The sequence below is a fragment of the Equus quagga genome, chromosome 5 (genome assembly GCF_021613505.1).
Source record: "Equus quagga isolate Etosha38 chromosome 5, UCLA_HA_Equagga_1.0, whole genome shotgun sequence".
NCBI classification, from domain to species: Eukaryota; Metazoa; Chordata; class Mammalia; order Perissodactyla; family Equidae; genus Equus; species Equus quagga.
Window position 1 is genome coordinate 41,254,745 of NC_060271.1, and position 20,063 is coordinate 41,274,807.

Below are 20,063 nucleotides of genomic sequence, written 5' to 3' on the forward strand. Positions count from 1 at the left end.
AGACTATAGAGAACATTAACCTTATTTATGTAGTTTTCCTTTAGAGAAAATATGAAAATAATTTGTCAGTAAGATCAGTGGAAAGTGGCCAAATAGCAGCGTCCTCATCAAGAAGTACCCCTGTAATCAAAAATACAACCCCACAGCAAGATACAGTGAATGTGGATAACAGAAAGGGACAAAAGATCTTCCATTCTTGTTTCTCCTAAGTACTCCGAAATAAGACAGCTGAGATAGATTCCTACCTTCTTTTGGGTTCTGCTTAAATTGTGCAGAAAGAGAAGAAAGAAAGATGACATCTCTGTCCCGGTCCTTCCAGGAGACACGAAAGATCTTACAGACCAGCTGCAAGGCCTGTTCTTCAGACACTTCAGAACCTGATGAAGGCTCCTTGTAAGGAAGAAGATTTGGAAGTTAATTTCAAGTAGTAGGAGGTATGAGTTAGACTTCAATAGAAATACTTAATTCTGATTTAACTCCTTTATTAATGAGGATATTTTAGAAACACATAAAACTATTCATCTACTGATTTAGGGGAAAATAACCTTGTTTCTATGACTTCAAAGTTACATGTAGGTTACATGAGCTGACAACACAATCTACAAGGGGGAGTATAAAAGAGCAAGAGCATTATCAGGAATCGCCACAGAGGAAATGTGGTAAAGAAGGTACACAGATCATATTTATTTACTTTTCTGAATGCCAAAGGACAGGTTAACATTCTAGGTACATAACATTTTCCTCCAGAAATTCTTCCAGAATTTAATGCTGCTTACAACTTTCCATCACAGATAAAATATCACATATAAAAGAAATTTGTAGACATGAAAGAACTATACAAAATAAAGCATCGCACCACCAGGAGGCTACAGTCCAACTGCCAATGATCATCAACAACTGCTGCTCATCACTGATAATCACTGAACAGAAAGTGATGCAATTACCTAGACCAGTTCTACACCAGCGCACCAAAAAAAAAACCCTTTTTCTAAATACAAGGAACTAAGTTCAGATTATAACAAAATATAAAGACCTCATGTTTTCAAAAAGCTTCTACTTGCTACTAGATTCCACATATTCTTTTTTTTAAGTAATTTTTTTTTTTTTTAAAGATTGGCACCTGAGCTAACAACTATTGCCAATCTTCAGCTCCCCAAAGCCCTCCAGGACACAGTTGCATATTCTAGTTGTGAGTGCCTCTGGTTGTGCTGTATGGGACGACACCCCAGCAGGGCCTGATGGGCGATGCCATGTCCGCGCCTGCGATCAGAACCGGGGAAAACTCGGGCAGCCGAAGTGGCCGAACTTAACCACTGGGGCCGGCCCCTCCACATAGTCTTGCTTCAATTCCCAGTCATTTTCCTCCGAATACGACCAAAGGTGTGAGGAGCTACTTGCTTAAGCAAAAGACCGACAGAAAAAAATTCAAAGTAGCTCTAAATTAATTCCCATTACAAACTAAATTCACTGATAAAAACATACACCTGAGACAAAGATAACTGAAGGATTTTAAGACTGAGTTATACTCCAATTAACAGGGGCAATCTAGGCTACCTATTTTTCCTCAAAAGAAAAAACCAATCACCTAAAAGGGATTTGCTGATTTGGGGGGGGGGGGGGGGGGGGCATTCTAACAGGCTCTCCAGATGCGAGATGTGCAATAGTGTTTATTTATTTTACCTGTACTAAAAACAGAAGCAAGGGCTTCATCTCTTACCAACCTTATCGCTGAGGCTCCTTTTTTCTCTTCGATCATTTTCATCAACCTCCATATTTTCAATTCCTGAATCCACATCCACCTGGGACATGCTTTAAGTATAAAAGACAAGTAAGTCTTTTACCTTTTATAAATCCACCCAATGACATAGCTGCTGGTTGAGGAAAAGTTTTAAAATATCAATCAAAATCAGTTAGGAAAGCAAAATAATAAAGGTTCATCTTTTTTCTCATGAACTTTTAAGAGCTCTTCATATGTTAGGATATAAACACTCTGTCTATTGTACTTGTTGGAAATATTTTTCCCAAGTAGTCATTTTCTTAGGCTCACTTTGAAAAAAAAAACAACTAATAATTACAGCAGATTTTCTATACACATTATTTTTAAATGTTATACCATCAGTCAGAGCCTAATTATAAAATCTGGTTAGAAATATATATTATTTTTCCCCACATTAAACAAATAATTGTCCTCGTACCAGTTATGGAAAAGAGCATCCCTTTTATACTAATATGAACTCCTCTATGTCATATGTGTGTGGGTCTATTTCTGGACGCTAATTTCTGTTCCATTAGACAACTTGTCTGTCCCTGAGCCAATACCACTCTACCTTACTTACTAAAACTTCACAATAAGTCTTGATATCTCCTAGGTCAATGCCTCCACTCTGTTCTTCTACTTCCAGAATCTTGGCCATTCTCAGCCCTTTGCTCTTCCATACATACTCAAGAATCAGCTTAACAGGTTCTTAAAATTCCTGTTGGGATTATGACTACAATTTCATTGGCTCTATTGGGGAGAAATGACGACATTATGTTATTGAGTCTATCGATGGAGAAGGTTTCTCCCCAAGTATTTAGGCCTTCCTTATGGTCTTTCAATAACCTTTTAAAATTTTCCCCATAAGTCTTTCACTTCTTTTGCTAAATTTGTACATAGGTACCATATATTTTTTAATGAACTTGTGAACAGTACCTTTTCAAAAATTAAGTTTTCTAATTTTTTTGTTGCTAGTACATAGTAATCTAACTGATTTTAGATGTAGACGTCTTACAAGCAACTTGTTTACTGATACATAGGGTTTACTAGGTAGATTATCATTTTATCTCCAAATAATAACTGTTTTGTTTCTTCCACTCCAATTCTTATTTGTTTTACTATACTGGGTAGGATCCACATGTGGAACAGAAACAGAAATAGCAGTCACCCGTGTTCTTATTCCTGATTTTAAAGAGTGTTTCTAATTTATCACCACTGAATATGAGAGTTGCTACAGGTTTTTGGAAGATTTCCTTTATATTAATCAGAATAAGATAGGCCATGCTGTGGTAACACATACACTCTGAAATCTTAGAGGTTTAACACTGTAAGGGTTTGTTTCTTGCTTATGCAAAGTCTGATGAGAGTGAAGCATCCTTACTCCATCTTTAATCTATGCCATCTGCAATACACAGCCTCCAAGGTCACTGGAGCAAGAGAAGAGAGGGATGGAGGAGGAACATCGGCTCAAGTGCCTTCGCCTAAAAGTGACACATGTCACTTCCACTCACAGTCTACTGGACAGAATTAATGACTTGGCCCCAATCTAACTGCAAAGGAGACTGGAAACGCAGGGGAACAAATAGGATATTTGGTGAACTCTCTGCCATACTGTCGGTTTAAGAATGCACCTTCCTGTTTCCTGTTTGCTAGGATTTTTATCATGAATCAATGTTGAATTTTATCAAAGTTTCACAACTCCCATGATTATATGGCTTTTCTCTTTAATACGCCATGTAGTGAAGAATATTTATAGATTTTTCTAATGGTAAAGCACCCTTGCATTCCTGAGATAAACCCAAGTTGATCATGTAATCTTGTTATATCAAACTAAAATTTTAATTCAAATATCTATAAGGAAATGTGCAAAGATGACCATAAGTATTTGGCTGAACAGTCTCACAAAGGAGACCTACTAATGTAATCAGCACCCAGATCAAGAAACAGAACATTACCAGCACCCCAAAAGCCTCCCTTCTGACCCTTCCAATCACTATTACACTGGCCCGCAGTAGCCTGGCATCTAGCCCCATAGATGTTCTGTTTTTTAGGTGTTGCAGTATTTGATTTATCAATATCTTAAGATTTTCGCAAAGATGTTCATGAATATGATTACCATGTAATTAACTTTCTTCTTGTATATTATTCTTGTCTGGTTGTGATATTAAGGTCATACAGACTCATAAATTAAACTGGTAAGTGTTCTCTATTTTTTAAAATTATCTGGGAAAATTTGTGTAAAGTTGGAATGGTAGAACTACCTATAAAACCATATGAGGAAGGTGCTTTCTTTGGGAAATTTTAAAATACTGATTCATCTCATGTTTTTTGATTATTCAGGCTCTCTCTTCTTGAGTCAATTTTGGGACAATTATGTTTTTCTAGGATTTTATTTTCATCTGAATTTTCAAATTTATTTGTACATTTACATTTTTCTTGGAATTCTCTTTTTCACTAACAATTATCACTGAGAGCCCTTTCTATGCAGGCATTGTTCTAGGTGTCTGAGATGTCAATGAACAAGAGAGCAAAAAATCCCTGGGTCACGGAGCTCACATTCTAGTTAGAAGGAGAAAGATGATAAACAATAAACATAATAAATAAGCAGAGCACCTAGTATAATGATAAATACTATAGAAAAATTAAAGGAAAAAAGAGCAGGGAAAAGGCAATTGAGAATGCAGGGTTTTCCATTAAATGGGGTGAGCCTCACTGAGAAATGCCATAGTGGTAAAAATATGAAGGAGGGTTCACCAAGCACATATCCAGGGGAATAGTATTCCAAAGAAAGGATTTTTATTCCCAATATTTATTTGTAGTATTCTCTTTTTCCTTTTTAATTTATTATAGCTTTATATTTTCTTCTAAGGACCACTTTACCTATAATACACAAATCATATGAAATATTTGTTATTGTTCAGTTCTAGATACTTTCAAATTTCCATTATGATTTCTTCTTTCACCTGTATTTAGAAGTATCCTCCGTTTTTAAAATTTCCAAACGTATGAGAGTTTTTGTAAAGTTTTTTCCCTACATTGATTATCTAACCTAATGTACTAGTCAGAAAACATGATCTGTATGACTCTAACTCCTGAAACTTTTTGGTTGAAGGGTATCAGAAAAGAATGTATATTTTCCAACTGCACAGTACAAAGTTGTGTATCTTCAATTAAATCAAGCTTGTTAGCTGTTGTTTAATTTGTCCATATGCTTACTGATGCGTATTCTCTTTGATCTTTCACGGCTGAAAAGTCATGTTAAAAATCTCCCATTATGATTATGTATGTGTCAGTTTCTTCTAGTTCTACCAATATTTGCTTTATTACATATTGCTGTTACGTTACCAAATGCATATACTTTGGAAACTATTACATCCTACTGGTAAACTAAACACTTATTATATAGTGCCTACTTCTAGTTTATTTCTATTCTACTTTGGACGTTAAAGTCTAAAGTATTAAAATGTTTACCCAAATTTTCTTTTGTTAAGTATTTGCCTGGTATATTTGCTCTTTCTTTTACTTTCAACCTTTCTGTAACCTAATGTTTCAGGTATGCTTTCTGTAAACAAGGATAAAGCTGGGTTCTATTTTGTTTTCAATCGAACCTATGTCTTTTCACTGTGATTTATTGTGATTACTGACCTATTTTCATTTCTTTTAACCATCTTATTTTGTGCTGTTTGTCTCCTTAAAAATTTGTGTTTCTTTCTTCCCTTTCTTTGAATTGACTTAAATCCCCAAATTTCCTCACCTCTGTTCCATATTTTCCCTTTACTGGTTTGGAAGATATATTCTACTTCCATTGTTTTAATGGTTACTCTTGAAATTTTATCTAGTATTCTTAACTAAAACTAAAAGCTGGCCAGTCTTTATCCCTCTCCCAAGTATACAAGGATCTCAGAGCTCACTCTCATCACTCCCCTTCTGACTCACCTGCTATTGCTCTCTAGCATGTAAGACCTACCCAATATTTTTTACTTCTCTTCCCCAATATTATTTTATACACTACTATTGTTTTATACCATCAGTGTTTGTTTAGATTTACCACGTTTATTACTTTCTTCACTCATCCTTCCTTCTTGCATCTCAGACATTAGTCCTGAGATCATTTTCCTTCTTCTTAAACTACATCTGTTAAAAGTTGGGGTCTTCTGGTGGCAGACTATCAAGTTGTTTTTGTTTGTTTGTTTGTTTTTTAAATCTATAAATGTCTTTATTTCACCCCTGCTCTTAAAAGATTTTTATAGGCGCTGGCCCTGTGGCCGAAGGGTTAAGTTTACACGCTCTGCTTTAGCGGCCCAGGGCTTTGCCACTTCAGATCCAGGGCATGGACCTAGCAGTGCTCTTCAGGCCATGCTGAGGCAGCGTCCCACACAGCAGAACCAGAAGAACCTGCAACTAGAACATACAACCATGTACTGGGGGGCTTTGGGGAGAAGGGAAAAAAAGGAAGATTGGTAACAGATGTTAGCTGTTAGCTCAGGGCCAATCTTTAAAAAAAAAAAAAAAAGATAGTTCCACAGGGGTACACAATTCCCAGTTGACAGTCACTCTCTTTCAGCATTTAATGCTATTATTCCACCATCTCCTGGCTTCCATCATTGAGACATCTAACTGTCATTCTTTTATAGATAAGCCCTCCTTTCTCCCTGGCTGCTTTAAAGGCCTTTGTTTTTGCCATTCTGCAATTTTACTATAAGATGTCTAGATGTGAACTTTTCTGTTTAACCCACTTGCAAGTTGCTGGGTTTCCTGAATCTGAGGATTCCTATCACTTATCAACTCTAGAAAAATTCTCAGCCACTTATCTTTTCAATAATGGCTTCCAAACCAGTAGAGTAAAAAACGTGGAATAAGGAGGGAGCTGGGGAATCTCTCCAAGTCTCTCTAGTCTCTCCTTTCGATATTTCTATTAGATATATATTGGATCTGTGTCCTCTATATTTCTAAATATCTTCCATCTCTTTTCTCTTTGTGGTGCACTCTGGAAATTCCTTCAGCTCTATCATTTCATTTGTTAATTGTCTCTAGCTATGTCTAATCCACTGTTTAACTCATCTATCAAGTTTTCAGTTTGAATTATCTTTTCATTTCTAGAGATTGCTTTTGGTTCTTTTTCATACGTATTGGTTGTTTTTATAGTCGCCTGCCCCTTATTCTTGTTTTCAATTCCCTTTCGAATTTATTCAAAGATACATACTTTATATTCTGTAACTGATAATTCCAAAACCCCAAAATCTCTAAGTGAATAATTCTCGTTGTTAGTGATTCTGCTGACTCTTACTCATGGTAGCTTTTTTCTAGCGTGTTTTGTGATTTTTTTGACCATGAGCTCATATTTCTTGGAAATTTTTCTAAGGAAATTCTCTGAAGACATGAGTAATTTATTTTTGCTTCTCCTAGATGCCTAAAGGCAGTGCAGGCCTGGGTCCATTGTATGACAATTCTTGGCTTGAGGTTTTCAGACTATACCAATAGTGTAAATCTAGGTGCTAAACTCATATGAAAGTCACCTACCAGCCATGAAATTGGAGAGTTGACTTAATTTTTCAAAAATATGTATATTCAGAGCAAAAGTAATAAAAACACAATCGTTTTTATTCTTGGGGTTGATTTTTTTCTACTTCCTCTTTCCCCTGAGAGTGTAGTCCTTCCTGAATTCTTGCCTAATGTGGGTTTGTCTCTGATCTGGCCCCTCGCCCCAAACCCACCAAGTGCTGAAGCTCTATACCAGTGCTTCTCAACCTTTTTCACGTCATAACACACATAGAAAATGATATTTGTCTGGCCCACTGACATAAACAGAGGGGGCTGCTTGAGGGTAGAGGAGACAGGTCCTGAGGAAGGTCTGGCTTGCCCAAGGAACAAAGGTATCAACACGCAGCTACTCTATCACTCATTCTCAGCACACTTGCGGCACAGGAAGGCTGTGCTCGAGGACACTCTGATCCTGATGGCGCTCCGAGGGTATTTGGCTTACCTGTCTGTACCCTTCCAAACTTTTATATTTCACCAACCAATAAAACTGTGAAGAAATGTTTAGGGACTGACATAGGCTTGCTAACTTTCTATTTACTAAATAAGGACATTAAAAAAAAAACCAAACATTTTTTACTACCTACACCATTATTTCATAAAAGACATTTCAACACCAAAAACATACAAAGGCATAAAGAATATTTCAGAACAATACAAAGACCTTAAAATGTAATAAATTTCGCTCTCATTTGCTAAGGACTGCACGGATCTCTGGCTGGCATTTGAGAGTACTGGACTAGAGACTAAAGTGAATGGGTCCTTCCCTTTCCATAAATAAAATAACTTACTGGAAAATTGGCTTACTTTACCTTTTCTCACAAGAGACACCGTCGATATCCATGCTCTGGGAACGAGACAGAGACTGAGATTGTGTTTCAAGGCTATTGGAGGGCGAGCTGCTGAGAGAACTGACTCCTTCACTGCTCTGGCTTCGATGGGCTACTCCTACACAGAAAAGACACGAAAGATTAAGTTCCAGGTGAAATAACATTAAAGCCATTTGTATGGCAACAGGAAACACAACACAATCAGCACTCATACCATCACGATAGGCAACAACCGAGGAATTTCTATCAGAAGATTACACTACATGCGGAAGTAGTATTAAAGTCATAGGAACATTAGCAAGAAATCATAACTTATCAATATACGTCATATGAAGTCAGTAACAGAGCTACATCTGATAGCTAAAACTGACTCCCCATCACCTTTCTTTCACCACTTCAAACTATGGTCCCTGAATACAAATTAGCTTACGTGATATTCCAGAAAAATCCCTGAAATGTACCAAAATAAGATACATGAATGAATGGATATAGAGACACATAGATGGAGAGAAGTGTGATAAAGCAAACAGAGTAAAATGTTAATGGTAGAATCTAGATGGTGAGTACATGTGTTCACGTCAAAATTCTTTCAACTTTGCTGTATGCTTAACATTTTCATAATGAAATGTTGAAAACCTGTAAATAGACTCATATAAATCATATCCTTAAATACAGTCAATCCACTTATTGACTGAACATCTTATCTGTGATAGTTCGAGGAAAATCAAAAAACCTGACACTCTTGCCCTCGCAGAGCTCACAGTGTGGTGAACCACTGCCATGAGTGCAGGCACAGATAACTTCTCATCAAGGTCTTTACAACCACGTTTTGCACAGAATTTCAAAAATTACTTCAACTTCACGAATATCCTTCCACAAAAAAAGGAAAAGTTTACCTAGGTATTTGTAAGTACTTTTAAAAAATATATACCTATGTTATTGAAAGGAAAATGAGACTCACATGTTTTAAAAAACAAAGCAACCTGAATTATCATTTGTAGCTGATACAACCACCAAGTGGATAAAACTTTAACTCTCCCAGCATTCTAAGGAAGTAAACTTGCCACCCTTTAGTGTCTCTTCACTGAAGAACATTACAAAACATTTATGCATTCCTGACAGCAGGCTTTACACGTACTTGTTTATTAAAACTTTGGCAGAACTCATGAAGGAAAAGAGAAACTAAATTTTCACTATTCCTAGGTAGACTCAAGTAAAATACCAAAAGCATCTAACATAGTGAGAATCTGAAATAAGCTTATAGAAGACAGCAAAACTTTAAATTCACTAATTCAAGAAGTGTACCCCAAGGTAAACTCTCAATAAATATTTATTGAAGGAATAAATAATATAGCATCAATAACGTCCTTAGGAGAATGTGAGTTTACCTATCACAACGAAAGGCCTGACAATTTTTTTTTTTAAAGATTGGTGCCTGAGCTAACATCTGTTGCCAATCTTCTTTTTTCTTTTTTTTTTCCTTCTTCTCCCCAAAGTCCCCCAGTACATGTTGTATATTCTAGTTGTAGGTCTTTCTGGCTCTGCTATATGGAACGCCACCTCAGCATGGCTTCATGAGCAGTGCTAGGTCCGCTCCTAGGATCTGAACTGGTGAAACCCTGCACCACCGAAGCGGAGCGTGCAAACTTAACCACTCGGCCACAGGGCCGGCCCCTTGACAATTTTTAATTAAAATTAATCAATAATAAAGTTCAACAATTTTTATGGGATATCAATTAAGCAGCTTTAAAATTTCTACCTGATAAAACCAGTTCTAAAATAAACTTATAATAAGTTGTTTGAAAAACTGTATTTGTAATATATTATGCTATATTATGTGTACAATAATCCTATAATAATATATTGTCAGAGTATACCATATAGTGTAATATACTGTAATTGCAATATATTTAAAAGACATCAAGGATATCATCTGAATTCTTTTTTTCTTGCACCCTCCATGTGATCTTCACATTCTGTGTCAAGTAGGGCAATTCTCTCCAGAATTAACTATATAGTGTTCCTCAATCTCTGTACATGATGTGACCCCACGCCTTTCTTAAACTTAAAAAACAGACGGTCTCTTTGACTTTATTTAGAATCAATACAAATTAAATACGGTGACTAAAAACAAAGCAATTGTACAAAATATTGCTTTGTTTTCAAACCACACACACATACTTTTGTCATCTTACCCTCTCCCACCCCTAACTTGTGAAATCACAGTCAGGAAGCCAAGTTTTAAAACACAGATTTCTTTTTCCCCCCTCTTTCATCCTCATAAAGCCAGTTACAACACAGACAGAACCTCTTTTGATCCTCTTTTAGATGATGAATAAAATCTCTACATATCAACTAAAAACCAAATTTTCAAAAAGTGAGGGTGTGTAACAAAGAATGAAGAAAGCCACATCTGCTTAATATAACATGAACTACAAACTTTCAAGATGGCAGCTTTCCAAACTTTTAAGACTGATAAGAGCTTGTTAAAGGTAAATTATGCATGCTGTGTGAGAAGGCCAGAATTTTAAAGAAAATAAGACGGATTTTATTTCTGTAAGATTTCCTCCTAGTACTGTAATATTTCCTGAATGATATTCTCTTTCAGGTATAAACTAGACCAAATGCCTATTTTTAAACTGTAACATTAGATCTATTCCAGTATTTTACATATACACATGCACACATGCACATAAGCTTGCCAAATTCTAGTATAAAAAGCAGCACAGAATTGCCAAAAAGGGCCTTAAAACCTCCATAAAGCTGTTTAAAAAGGGGAGGGGGTGACTTGGAAGATCTTGTCCACTCCTCTTCTTTTACAGATAATACTGAGATCTGCAAAGTCTAAGAACTTCCCTTAGGACCTTCAGCAAGTAAGAAACAGAGCAGATATTAAAACACAGGTCTCCTACTCCAAAGATAATACTGCTCTTTCCTCTACTCCACATTACTCAACAGTTCTTTGATCACAGCTATTTTAAACCAAAGCTATATGTTTTAAACATTCTAAAATTACAAAACTAAACTTAGAAAGATATTAGTGCTATAAAAGGAATCATTCATTCCTCTAATAATCAAAATTCTAAAGCTTATTTACACAGATCTTGACAATAAACTAAGCTAAAGGGTGAACATTCATGGAAAATACAAAGCGTACTCAGATGGTATTTGGCCAATATCAAACCTTATCCCCCAATACTACTTATAATGAGCATATTCTATTCCATAAAGCACACTGACATATTTGGTCAGCAGCTATTTTGTGGTGAAAACATTTTATTCTTGTGAATGAACACAAATAAAATGAAATTTCAAACCTTTGAAGAAAAATAGTACAATCTAAAATACTGGGACAAGAAAACCAACAACTCAAATTAGAAAACTGCTTTCATCTTCATATTTATGAGATACAGGAGTCCTTTCCTCAGTGTCAAAAGGGGGAATCACACAGAGAAGCACCATCTGGAGTCAAAAGACCACAAATGCTCCTTGGAGAAATGGCTGAATCTAGGGTTGGGGCAGGGAATACACAAGATGAGACTGGACCATCTCATAGTGCCAGAAAGACAGGACTCAAAAAAAATAAAAGGATGGGCATGGCAAACATGGAGTCAACCCGAAAAGGCTCCCAATGGCCAAAGCTGGGACAATTTGTGTAAAATAAATAATGCAAAAACAAATCTAGTAATCTGGATTACAACTCAAAGTATAAAACAAATATACATGTGTTCATACTGATATAAGTAAGAATTAAATAAATAACCAGAGAGAAGGGATAAATGCTCTTTACAGATGAATTCCAAATACTACATGTAGATATCCCCTCCTCCAGGAGGGAAAGTTTAATCTCCACTGCCTGAGTAGAGGCTGGACTAGGAACTCCAGAGAAGTGAGGAGGAAAAAGGAAAAATCCTGCCTGCACACTGGAGAGACCTGGTGAACACCTGCTGAACCACGTGGTGAAGGTGAGCATCACCAGGGATGCTGTGTGGTCAGCACGCGCCCTGCAGCGATGTGATGAGAAGGGCACTTCACCTGTGTGACAGTCTTCCCCCAAACCCAAAACCCCAGTGTAATTGCAAGAAAAACACCAGATAAAGCCAAATTAACGGACTTCTACAAGGTATTCTTCAAAACTGTCAAGATAATGAAAAACACGGAAAGACAGAGACTGCCACAGACCAAAGGAGTCTAAGGAGACTGACGTTTAGTTACCAGTAACATGCCAAGGTTAATTTCTCAGTCAGTTATTTTTAAATTTTTTTAAATTAATTAATTAATTATTATTATTATTATTTTTTTTTTGAGGAAGATTAGCCCTGAGCTAACATCTGCCGTCAATCCTCCTCTTTTTGCTGAGGAAGACAGGCCCTGAGATAACTAACATCCGTGCCCATCTTCGTCTACTTTATATGCAGGACGCATACCACAGCATGGCTTGACAAGCAGTGCCATGTCTGCACCTGGGATCCAAACCTGTGAACCCCGGGCGGCCGAAGCAGAACATGCCAACTTAACCGCTGCGCCACCAGGCAGGCCCCAATTTCTCAGTTTTGACAAATGTACCAGATAGTACCATTAGGGGAAACTGGGCGAAGGATATATGGGAATTCTCTATACTATCTACGCAACTTTTCTATAAATCTAAAAAATAATTTAATAATAATTTTTGGAATAACCAAAATAAATGCTTATTTTACAAAAAGTCTAGGACTGGAACCCTGATTCCATGACTTCTACTTATGTGACCTTGAGCAAGTCACCTTATTAATATTTTCACTTACAAACTGATAATATTGTATCTGTGCAGCCTACTTCATAGTCCTGTTGTGAAGTTCCAATGAAATAACAAACGTGAATGTGTTTATAAACTAAACAGTCATACCTTTATGCATCAAACAAGAACGCAATGAGAAACAATGGCCAACCCCTAAGTTTAAAGAACAAGTTAGCCTTTGTTAACTCCATACTTGTTCTGGTCTAGTCCATTTTCAGCATGTCTAAGTACTAGATTAGAGATGGAGGCAAACTTACTCCATCAGTCTTCAATGACTTTTATCCCCAACCTATCAGTTCAAAGGATCGCAAGAAGTGTAACTCCTGCTGATCCACTGATGCTTCTATACTTAGAATAACACTTGTTTTAAAATTTCAAAATGAACAGATAATTGTAAATTATAGTCTACCTAACCCTTGTAGTTTAAAAAGGATATACACATATAACTGGATTTTGAGTTCCCTGAAATCAGTCACTACACCTCAGTACCTTTCACACTAGGTATTTAATAAATATTCACTGATACAATAGGGCTTTAGAGGATGCTTTCCAAACTTATGGCTGCAGCATCACACGGGACAGATGCTGTTGGTGAACTAGGTAACTTGTTAGGTCATTTAAGTTCTGAGTGCCTCCGTTTCTCTATCTGCAGAACGATGGGACTGAAGGAGAAAATCCCCAGCCTCTTCCAGTTCTATTAAAGTTAGAAAATAATGTGCTCAGTTAAAAATAAATGCTGCATAGTTTACAATAGCAAATCAAAACACTGTATTATTCATCCCCCTCCTAAAACATATACAAATTTCAGAAACAAAAGAAACCAAACCACTACAACACTGCATGGCTGACACTTTCTGAGGGCTTCACAAAGGCTCTCTCTTCACAAAGAGCTCGTTTCCTTCCTCTACCACCTTCAGTCACCTGATTTAGAACAATTGCCCATAATCAAGAGGCCTGGGACGATAGAGGCAACAATATATTTTATATCTTTCTTTAGGATCACAAAATCTCATGTCACTGGGAGAGGCAGAAGGGAACAAAGACGTTCTGCTGAGTTAAGGAAAGGGATGAAGGAGGCAACACGGAAAGGGTGTGGCTCAAGAGTCCACTTCAAGTGCCGAATCCTGCCAAACCGGAAGGACACAGCCTTGCTGGAGGCTGGTGAGCACTCAGAATTAAAGGCTCTTAAAGTGTGAACATTCAACTCTAAGCATCAAAGGTGACAGACCCTTCTGCACTCAAAGATTTCAAAACCTTAATTTTTCTTAAACTCATTCCTTTAGACTCCAGTTGGGAGACCAGAGGGAGATGGCAGGAAAAACTCCCAGCATATTCCCAAATCATCGGACTTTCCAGATACCTACTATGAGCTCACCAGATAAAAGAAATACAAGATAGCTTTATTCAGTTTCAATCTAGTTAGGAAAACAAGATAAATGCACACAAAACTAAGAATGGTTTGTGTGGCACAATCTGTAAGGGTTATAAGCATCCTGGGTCGAGCACGAAGTCTGGGATAGGAACAGAGAACATGCTCTGAAAATCAGGAAATGGAGTTACACCAAGAGCGGGGAGCCTGATCACAGAGCACCTTGAAAGCTCTTGGACTAGATTATAGCTGGAAATAAGGAGACAAGGAAGGCTTTTGTGCAAGTGGCACATTTTCTCTCTCCTACTAAGCCATAAATTCCCTAATGGACAGGGATCACATTTTGCAGAAAGCACTCTCACACACAATATTTACTCATGTGCCTTGCCTGGACTTGGAAGCATGACCCAGGGAATGAAAGCAGCACCGTCCTAAAGGTCCTGTCCCACTGTGCGGGTAGAGTGCTAGTTGGTAGCTTGGAGCCAGATGCACCAGAGGTCAAAGGACAAGGTTGGCCTAAATGGGGAGAGAGGGAGAGAAGGAAGGGAACAACCCCATGTCAAAACAGGAAGCTAGGAGCCGGCCCAGTGGCAGAGCAGTTAAGTGTGCACGCTCCGCTTCTCCCGGCCCGGGCTTTGCAGGTTCGGCTCCTGGGTGCAGACATGGCACCGCTTGGCAAAAGCCATGCTGTGGTAGGCGTCCCACGTATAAAGCAGAGGAAGATGGGCATGGATGTTAGCTCAGGCTGGGGCTTCCTCAGCAAAAAAGAGGCAGACTAGCAGTAGTTAGCTCAGGGCTAATCTTCCTCAAAAAAAAAAAAACAAAAAACAGGAAGCTAATTCCCAGAGCTACACACATCTCACTAACAAGACATCAGCACTTTTTTCTAGATTCACAAACTAACTGCCATGATCCTATAATAAAGCTATATAACAAAGCCCATTATAATAAAAACACATATAAAACGTCTCCCCCCTTTGCTGCCCAAAATGTGTAAAAAATATCCCCCCACTGGGTGGCCAAAAGGCCCCTCTAGGGGGATGAAGTAACCAAGCCAGCTTAGGACACAACTGTTAGAACTCAGAGAACTAAAATGAACAAGCTAAAAGCAAATAATTTCAAGCAGGACTAGGAGCCTCCCGGGCCTTTTAGGGTCCCACTTGCAGCCCTCTGGCCTTGGGGCTTCTGCCTGAGGCGCCGCCTTCAGCCAGCTTCTTAATCACCCTCAAACCCTCTCCCTCTCCCAAGCTGTAGACCAAGTGGTAACAATAGAGCTTCTTTCTGAAGAAGAATAAAAGGATTTTAACATAGGATTAGCAACCAACGATAGGACGAGGTTATAATTTTGTCATTCCTGATAGCACTCTTAGCCAATTTACTATAAAAGAATGATTTTGATTTTATTGAAATTCCTACAAATGTACTACCATGCAATAATAATGTTCATTATCAAAACTGGAGAAGGAAATTGAGGGTAAACTGAAGATGACTGCTCTATCCCAATCATCACCACGCCCGTGTGTGCCACACGACCTTGCATCTGTTGTCCCTTCTGTCTGGAGAGATCACCCCACAGATACCCACCTGGCTTGCTCCCTAGCTTCATTCAGGCCTCTGCTAAAGCGCCACCTTCTTAATGAGGCCCACTGCTGACTATCTTATTTAAAACAGCGATGCCTTCCTCCTCCCAGCAGTACCTACTCCAACGTAATTCTCTATTTTTCTCCACAACAATTATCACCTCCTGACAGATTTTATGGTTTTTTAAAAGCATGTTTCTCTTCCTTCCCTAGACTAAAAGCAATGTGGCCTAGAACAGAACCTAACAAACATATGGGAGGATTTAAATAAACATGTATTAAACGAAGGCTGCATGAATTTGCAGTGTGCAGGAAATCACTGGTAACAAGCAACATAAACTAAAATGTAAAACAGATAATAAAACATATCAAGCAAATCTGGAAAGATAACGATAACAATTGTAATAGGATATGGAAGGATGTTCCCTATTTTCAAAAGGAATAACCCTGGTTTTGTTTTTTTTTTAAAGGCAGAATTTTCAATCAGATAAATACTTGTATGAAAATTCTCCCAAAAACCATACCACCAAAGCTGTGAGACAGAGGCAGTGGCAGGACAGCGCTCCAGCACGGAGAAGTCTTCACAAAGCCATTGCCTCCTGCGAGAGAGCGAGCCCCTCGAGGCCCCTAACGGAGACCCACCCATCTTTGTATTCCTAGCTCCTAATACAGTGCCTGGTAAACAGAAGGCACTAAACAAGTGTCTAAATGCACGAATGGAAGCGGAATACAGACCATTTGTAAACATACATTAAAGAAGAATTTAGCTTAAATTCCTACTATGTATATTAAAGACTAGCTGTCACACAGAGGAAATGGATTCTGTGTTCCTAATCAAGACCCCAGAACTACCCAGAGACCAAAAACATCACTTGGCTTCTTACTCGTTCTAAACAGCCTCTGTTGTTCATTCTTGCTCCCAGAGTAAAGGTTACTTACCACAGATGGAAACAGACCTCAGGGGGTAGAAATTACAGTAGCTATTTGACTAGCTGCTAGATCTTTTATTTAAAGTGTTTAATAAAGAAGCACATAAATTACTATATCAAAATCCTCAAAAATATTTTGATAACTATATTTCTATAGCATTGGTTTCCTTTGTAATCCTGTATTGTTTTATTATATGCATGTAAAAATACATTTTGAGGGGCCAGCCCTGTGGCCAAGTGGTTAAGTTCACACGCTCCACTTCGGCAGCCCAGTGTTTCACCGGGTCAGATCCTGGGTGCAGACCACTGCTCATCAAGCCAGGCTCAGGCCGCATCCCACATAGCACAACTGGAAGGACCCACAGCTAGAATATACAACTATGCTCTGGGGAGAAGAGGAAGAAAAAGGGAAAGGAAGGGGAGGGCGAGGGAAGGCAAAGGAAAGAAAGGAAAATAAAAAAATATATTGAGAAGCTGATCAAAGGCTTCACCAGTTTGCCAAACAGACTCATGGAGTGACAGCAGTTAAGAACTCCACTTCTAGAGGACAGAAAAGGCAAGTAGAGAACTTGCTCCACCTAATAATTCTGTCAAGATGAAACTGGCTGATAAAGTTTCATCAGGGGACTCTTGAGCAAGAAGAACCACATCTTCGGAGAGGTCACAACAGCCAGGAGGGGTAAGGCTTTAGACGGATATTTTCAAGACGTCCGACGGGCAAACATCAAAGGGAACAGCGGGAAGACAAGCATAATTCCAAAACAAAACTGTAAAATAAAATCACTCAAGAGTGTTAACAATTTCTGAAGATGAAGCAATCGCAAAATGATCTAAAGATGGGGAAGGAACTAAGAAAATCAGTTTGTCCTCCCAGGAGTTTAATAAGCATAGATTTTCTTAAAGGAAACGAAAGAATACATTCTCCCCTACTGGACTGTAAACTTCCAGGAAAGAAACTGAGTCTCACTCATCTTTGCATGCCCATGGCCTACCACTGTGTTCAACCCGCAGTAAGCCCTAAACAAATGCTGGATGAACTGAAATATAAGACTAACATAATCAATAATGACTGAAAAAAAGTGGCAATCACCTGTAAGGAAAATATCACCCATATTTATAAAGTTCTAAAACAGGCAAAAGCTACGTCATATTAACAATGCAGTAAAAAAATTTAGAAACGTCTAAGAATGACAAATGCAAAACTCAGACCAGCAGTAACCTGCTAGGGGGAGGCGGGGTGTGGAGAGGCAGACATTCCATCCGGGGGTTCACAGGCGTTACTATGTCTCATGTATGTTATCACGTATGACTGGAATATTTGGTAATAATTTGTTTGTGTAATTTTAGAAGAAAATGAATAGGCTTAGGGACTTTCAAAATTTGGCTCAGAGCACCAGAAAAAGGAGAGACAGACCTGCTGGTCATGGTGAAAGAGTTATGGTAGCAAATGTTCTCTAAACATAACTCAAGTCTTACTTTGCTTCTAACATTTCTAACAAAAAACAATTTTTTGCGTTCATTTAGTCATTTAACTAGCGGCATTTACAGAGTAGTTACTATGTGCTAGCATGGTTCTGAGGATAATGGAATGAACAATAATGACAAGCTCCCTACCCTAACCTTAGGTTCTAAAGGGAGGAAGGGACAAAGATTTAAAAAAAACAAGTACATAAATGATATTCCTACTGGGAAGCAGGGTCTTTGCAGATATAATCAAGTAAAGACGAGGTCATACTGGATTACAGTGGTACCCAATCCAATATATGCTGTCCTTAGAGGGACAGGGAATCCTGGATACAGACACACACACAGAGATGGTCATGAGAAGAGAGAGGCAGAGATTGGAGGACACTGTCACTAGCAAAGAAACATCAAGGATTGCCAGCAACCAAGAGAAGGAAGGGCCACGGATTCTTCCTTAGAGCCTTTGAGGGAGTGTGGCCCTCCTCACACCCAGACTTCAGACTTCTGGCCTCCAAAACTGTGAGATAAGACATTTGTGTTGTTTGAAGTCATCAAGTTGGTGATACTTTGTTATGGTAGCCCTAGGAAGCTAATACAGAAGCAGATGGCATGGGAAGAAGCTGGGACTACAGTGAGAGAAGCCACCTGCAGGGCTCACTACAGCTTCCCAACCCCTGCTTAGTCACTTGCAACTGAAAGCCTCTCAACTAAGAAGGCTGCCATGTGACTGCCAGGTCACTCCTGGATAAGGAACTCCTTACCATGAATGGCAGCAGCTGTTCTCCGTTAGAAAGCACTTCTTGATTCTGGAACAGAAGTCTCCTCCACATTCAGTGGATAATAAATCTACCCACTAGCCCTATGTCTGCCATCTAGGACCAGAGAAAACAAGCACAAGCCATCATCTTCCTCATGGCAACTTTTCACACTTTTTTAACAGAAAGTCATCACATCCTCTTGAGATTTCTTTTCTTTAAGATACACATGTCTATGTTGTTTTGGTCATTTTCTCCTGGGATTCATTTATTAATTCAGCAGATCTTTATTCAGTGCTTACCATGTGCCAGGCACATTTAAGGCACTGGGGATACAGTAGTGAATAATATGGACATGAGTCCCTGCCCCATGGAGCTTATCCTCCAGCAGGGGAAGCTGAGAGAGCAAGATATACAAGTAATACACATGCTATGTCAGATGCTGATTAAGAGCTGGAAGGAAAAGTATCTATGTCAAACAAAGCTGGAGGCATCACACTCCCTGATTTCAAAATGTACTACAAAGCTATAGTAATCAAAACAGCATGGTACTGGCACAAAAACACAAACACAGATCAATGGAACAGAATCAAGAGCCCAGAAATAAACCCACACAGCTAATTTTCAACAAGGGAGCCAAGAACATACAACAGAAAAAGGAAACTCTCTTCAATAAATGGCGTTGAGAAAACTGGACAGCCACATGCAAAAAAATAAAAGTGGAGCATTACCTTCCACTATACACAAAAATTAACTCAACATGGATTAAAGACTTGAATATTAAGACCTGAAACCATAAAACTTTTAGAAGAAAACACAGGCAGTACGCTCTTCGACATCAGTTCTAGCAGCATATTTTCAAGTATCATGTCTGACTAGGCAAGGGAAACAACAGAAAAAATAAACAAATGGTATCACATCAAACTAAAAACCTTCTACATAGCAAAGGAAACCATCAACAAAAGGAAAAGACAACCTAACAATCGGGAGAAGACAGTTGCAAACCAGGTATCTGGTAAGTGGTTAACATCCAAAATACAGAAAGAATGCATACATCTCAACAAC

General features: G+C 38.4%; 1 protein-coding gene across 5 annotated transcripts in view; it reads right to left on the minus strand.

The window, feature by feature from the left end:
• The window catches only part of UBE4B (ubiquitination factor E4B), a 122,278-nt gene that overhangs the window by 61,136 nt on the left and 41,079 nt on the right, over window positions 1-20,063 (minus strand). For all 5 annotated transcript variants that reach the window (XM_046661000.1, XM_046660998.1, XM_046660997.1 and 2 more), the window contains exons 3-5: window positions 8,107-8,242; window positions 1,722-1,809; window positions 246-390 (exon numbers count right to left, since the gene is read on the minus strand). In XM_046661000.1, coding sequence (XP_046516956.1) covers window positions 246-390; window positions 1,722-1,809; window positions 8,107-8,242 — 369 coding nt within the window. The remainder of the gene's footprint in view (window positions 1-245; window positions 391-1,721; window positions 1,810-8,106; window positions 8,243-20,063) is intronic.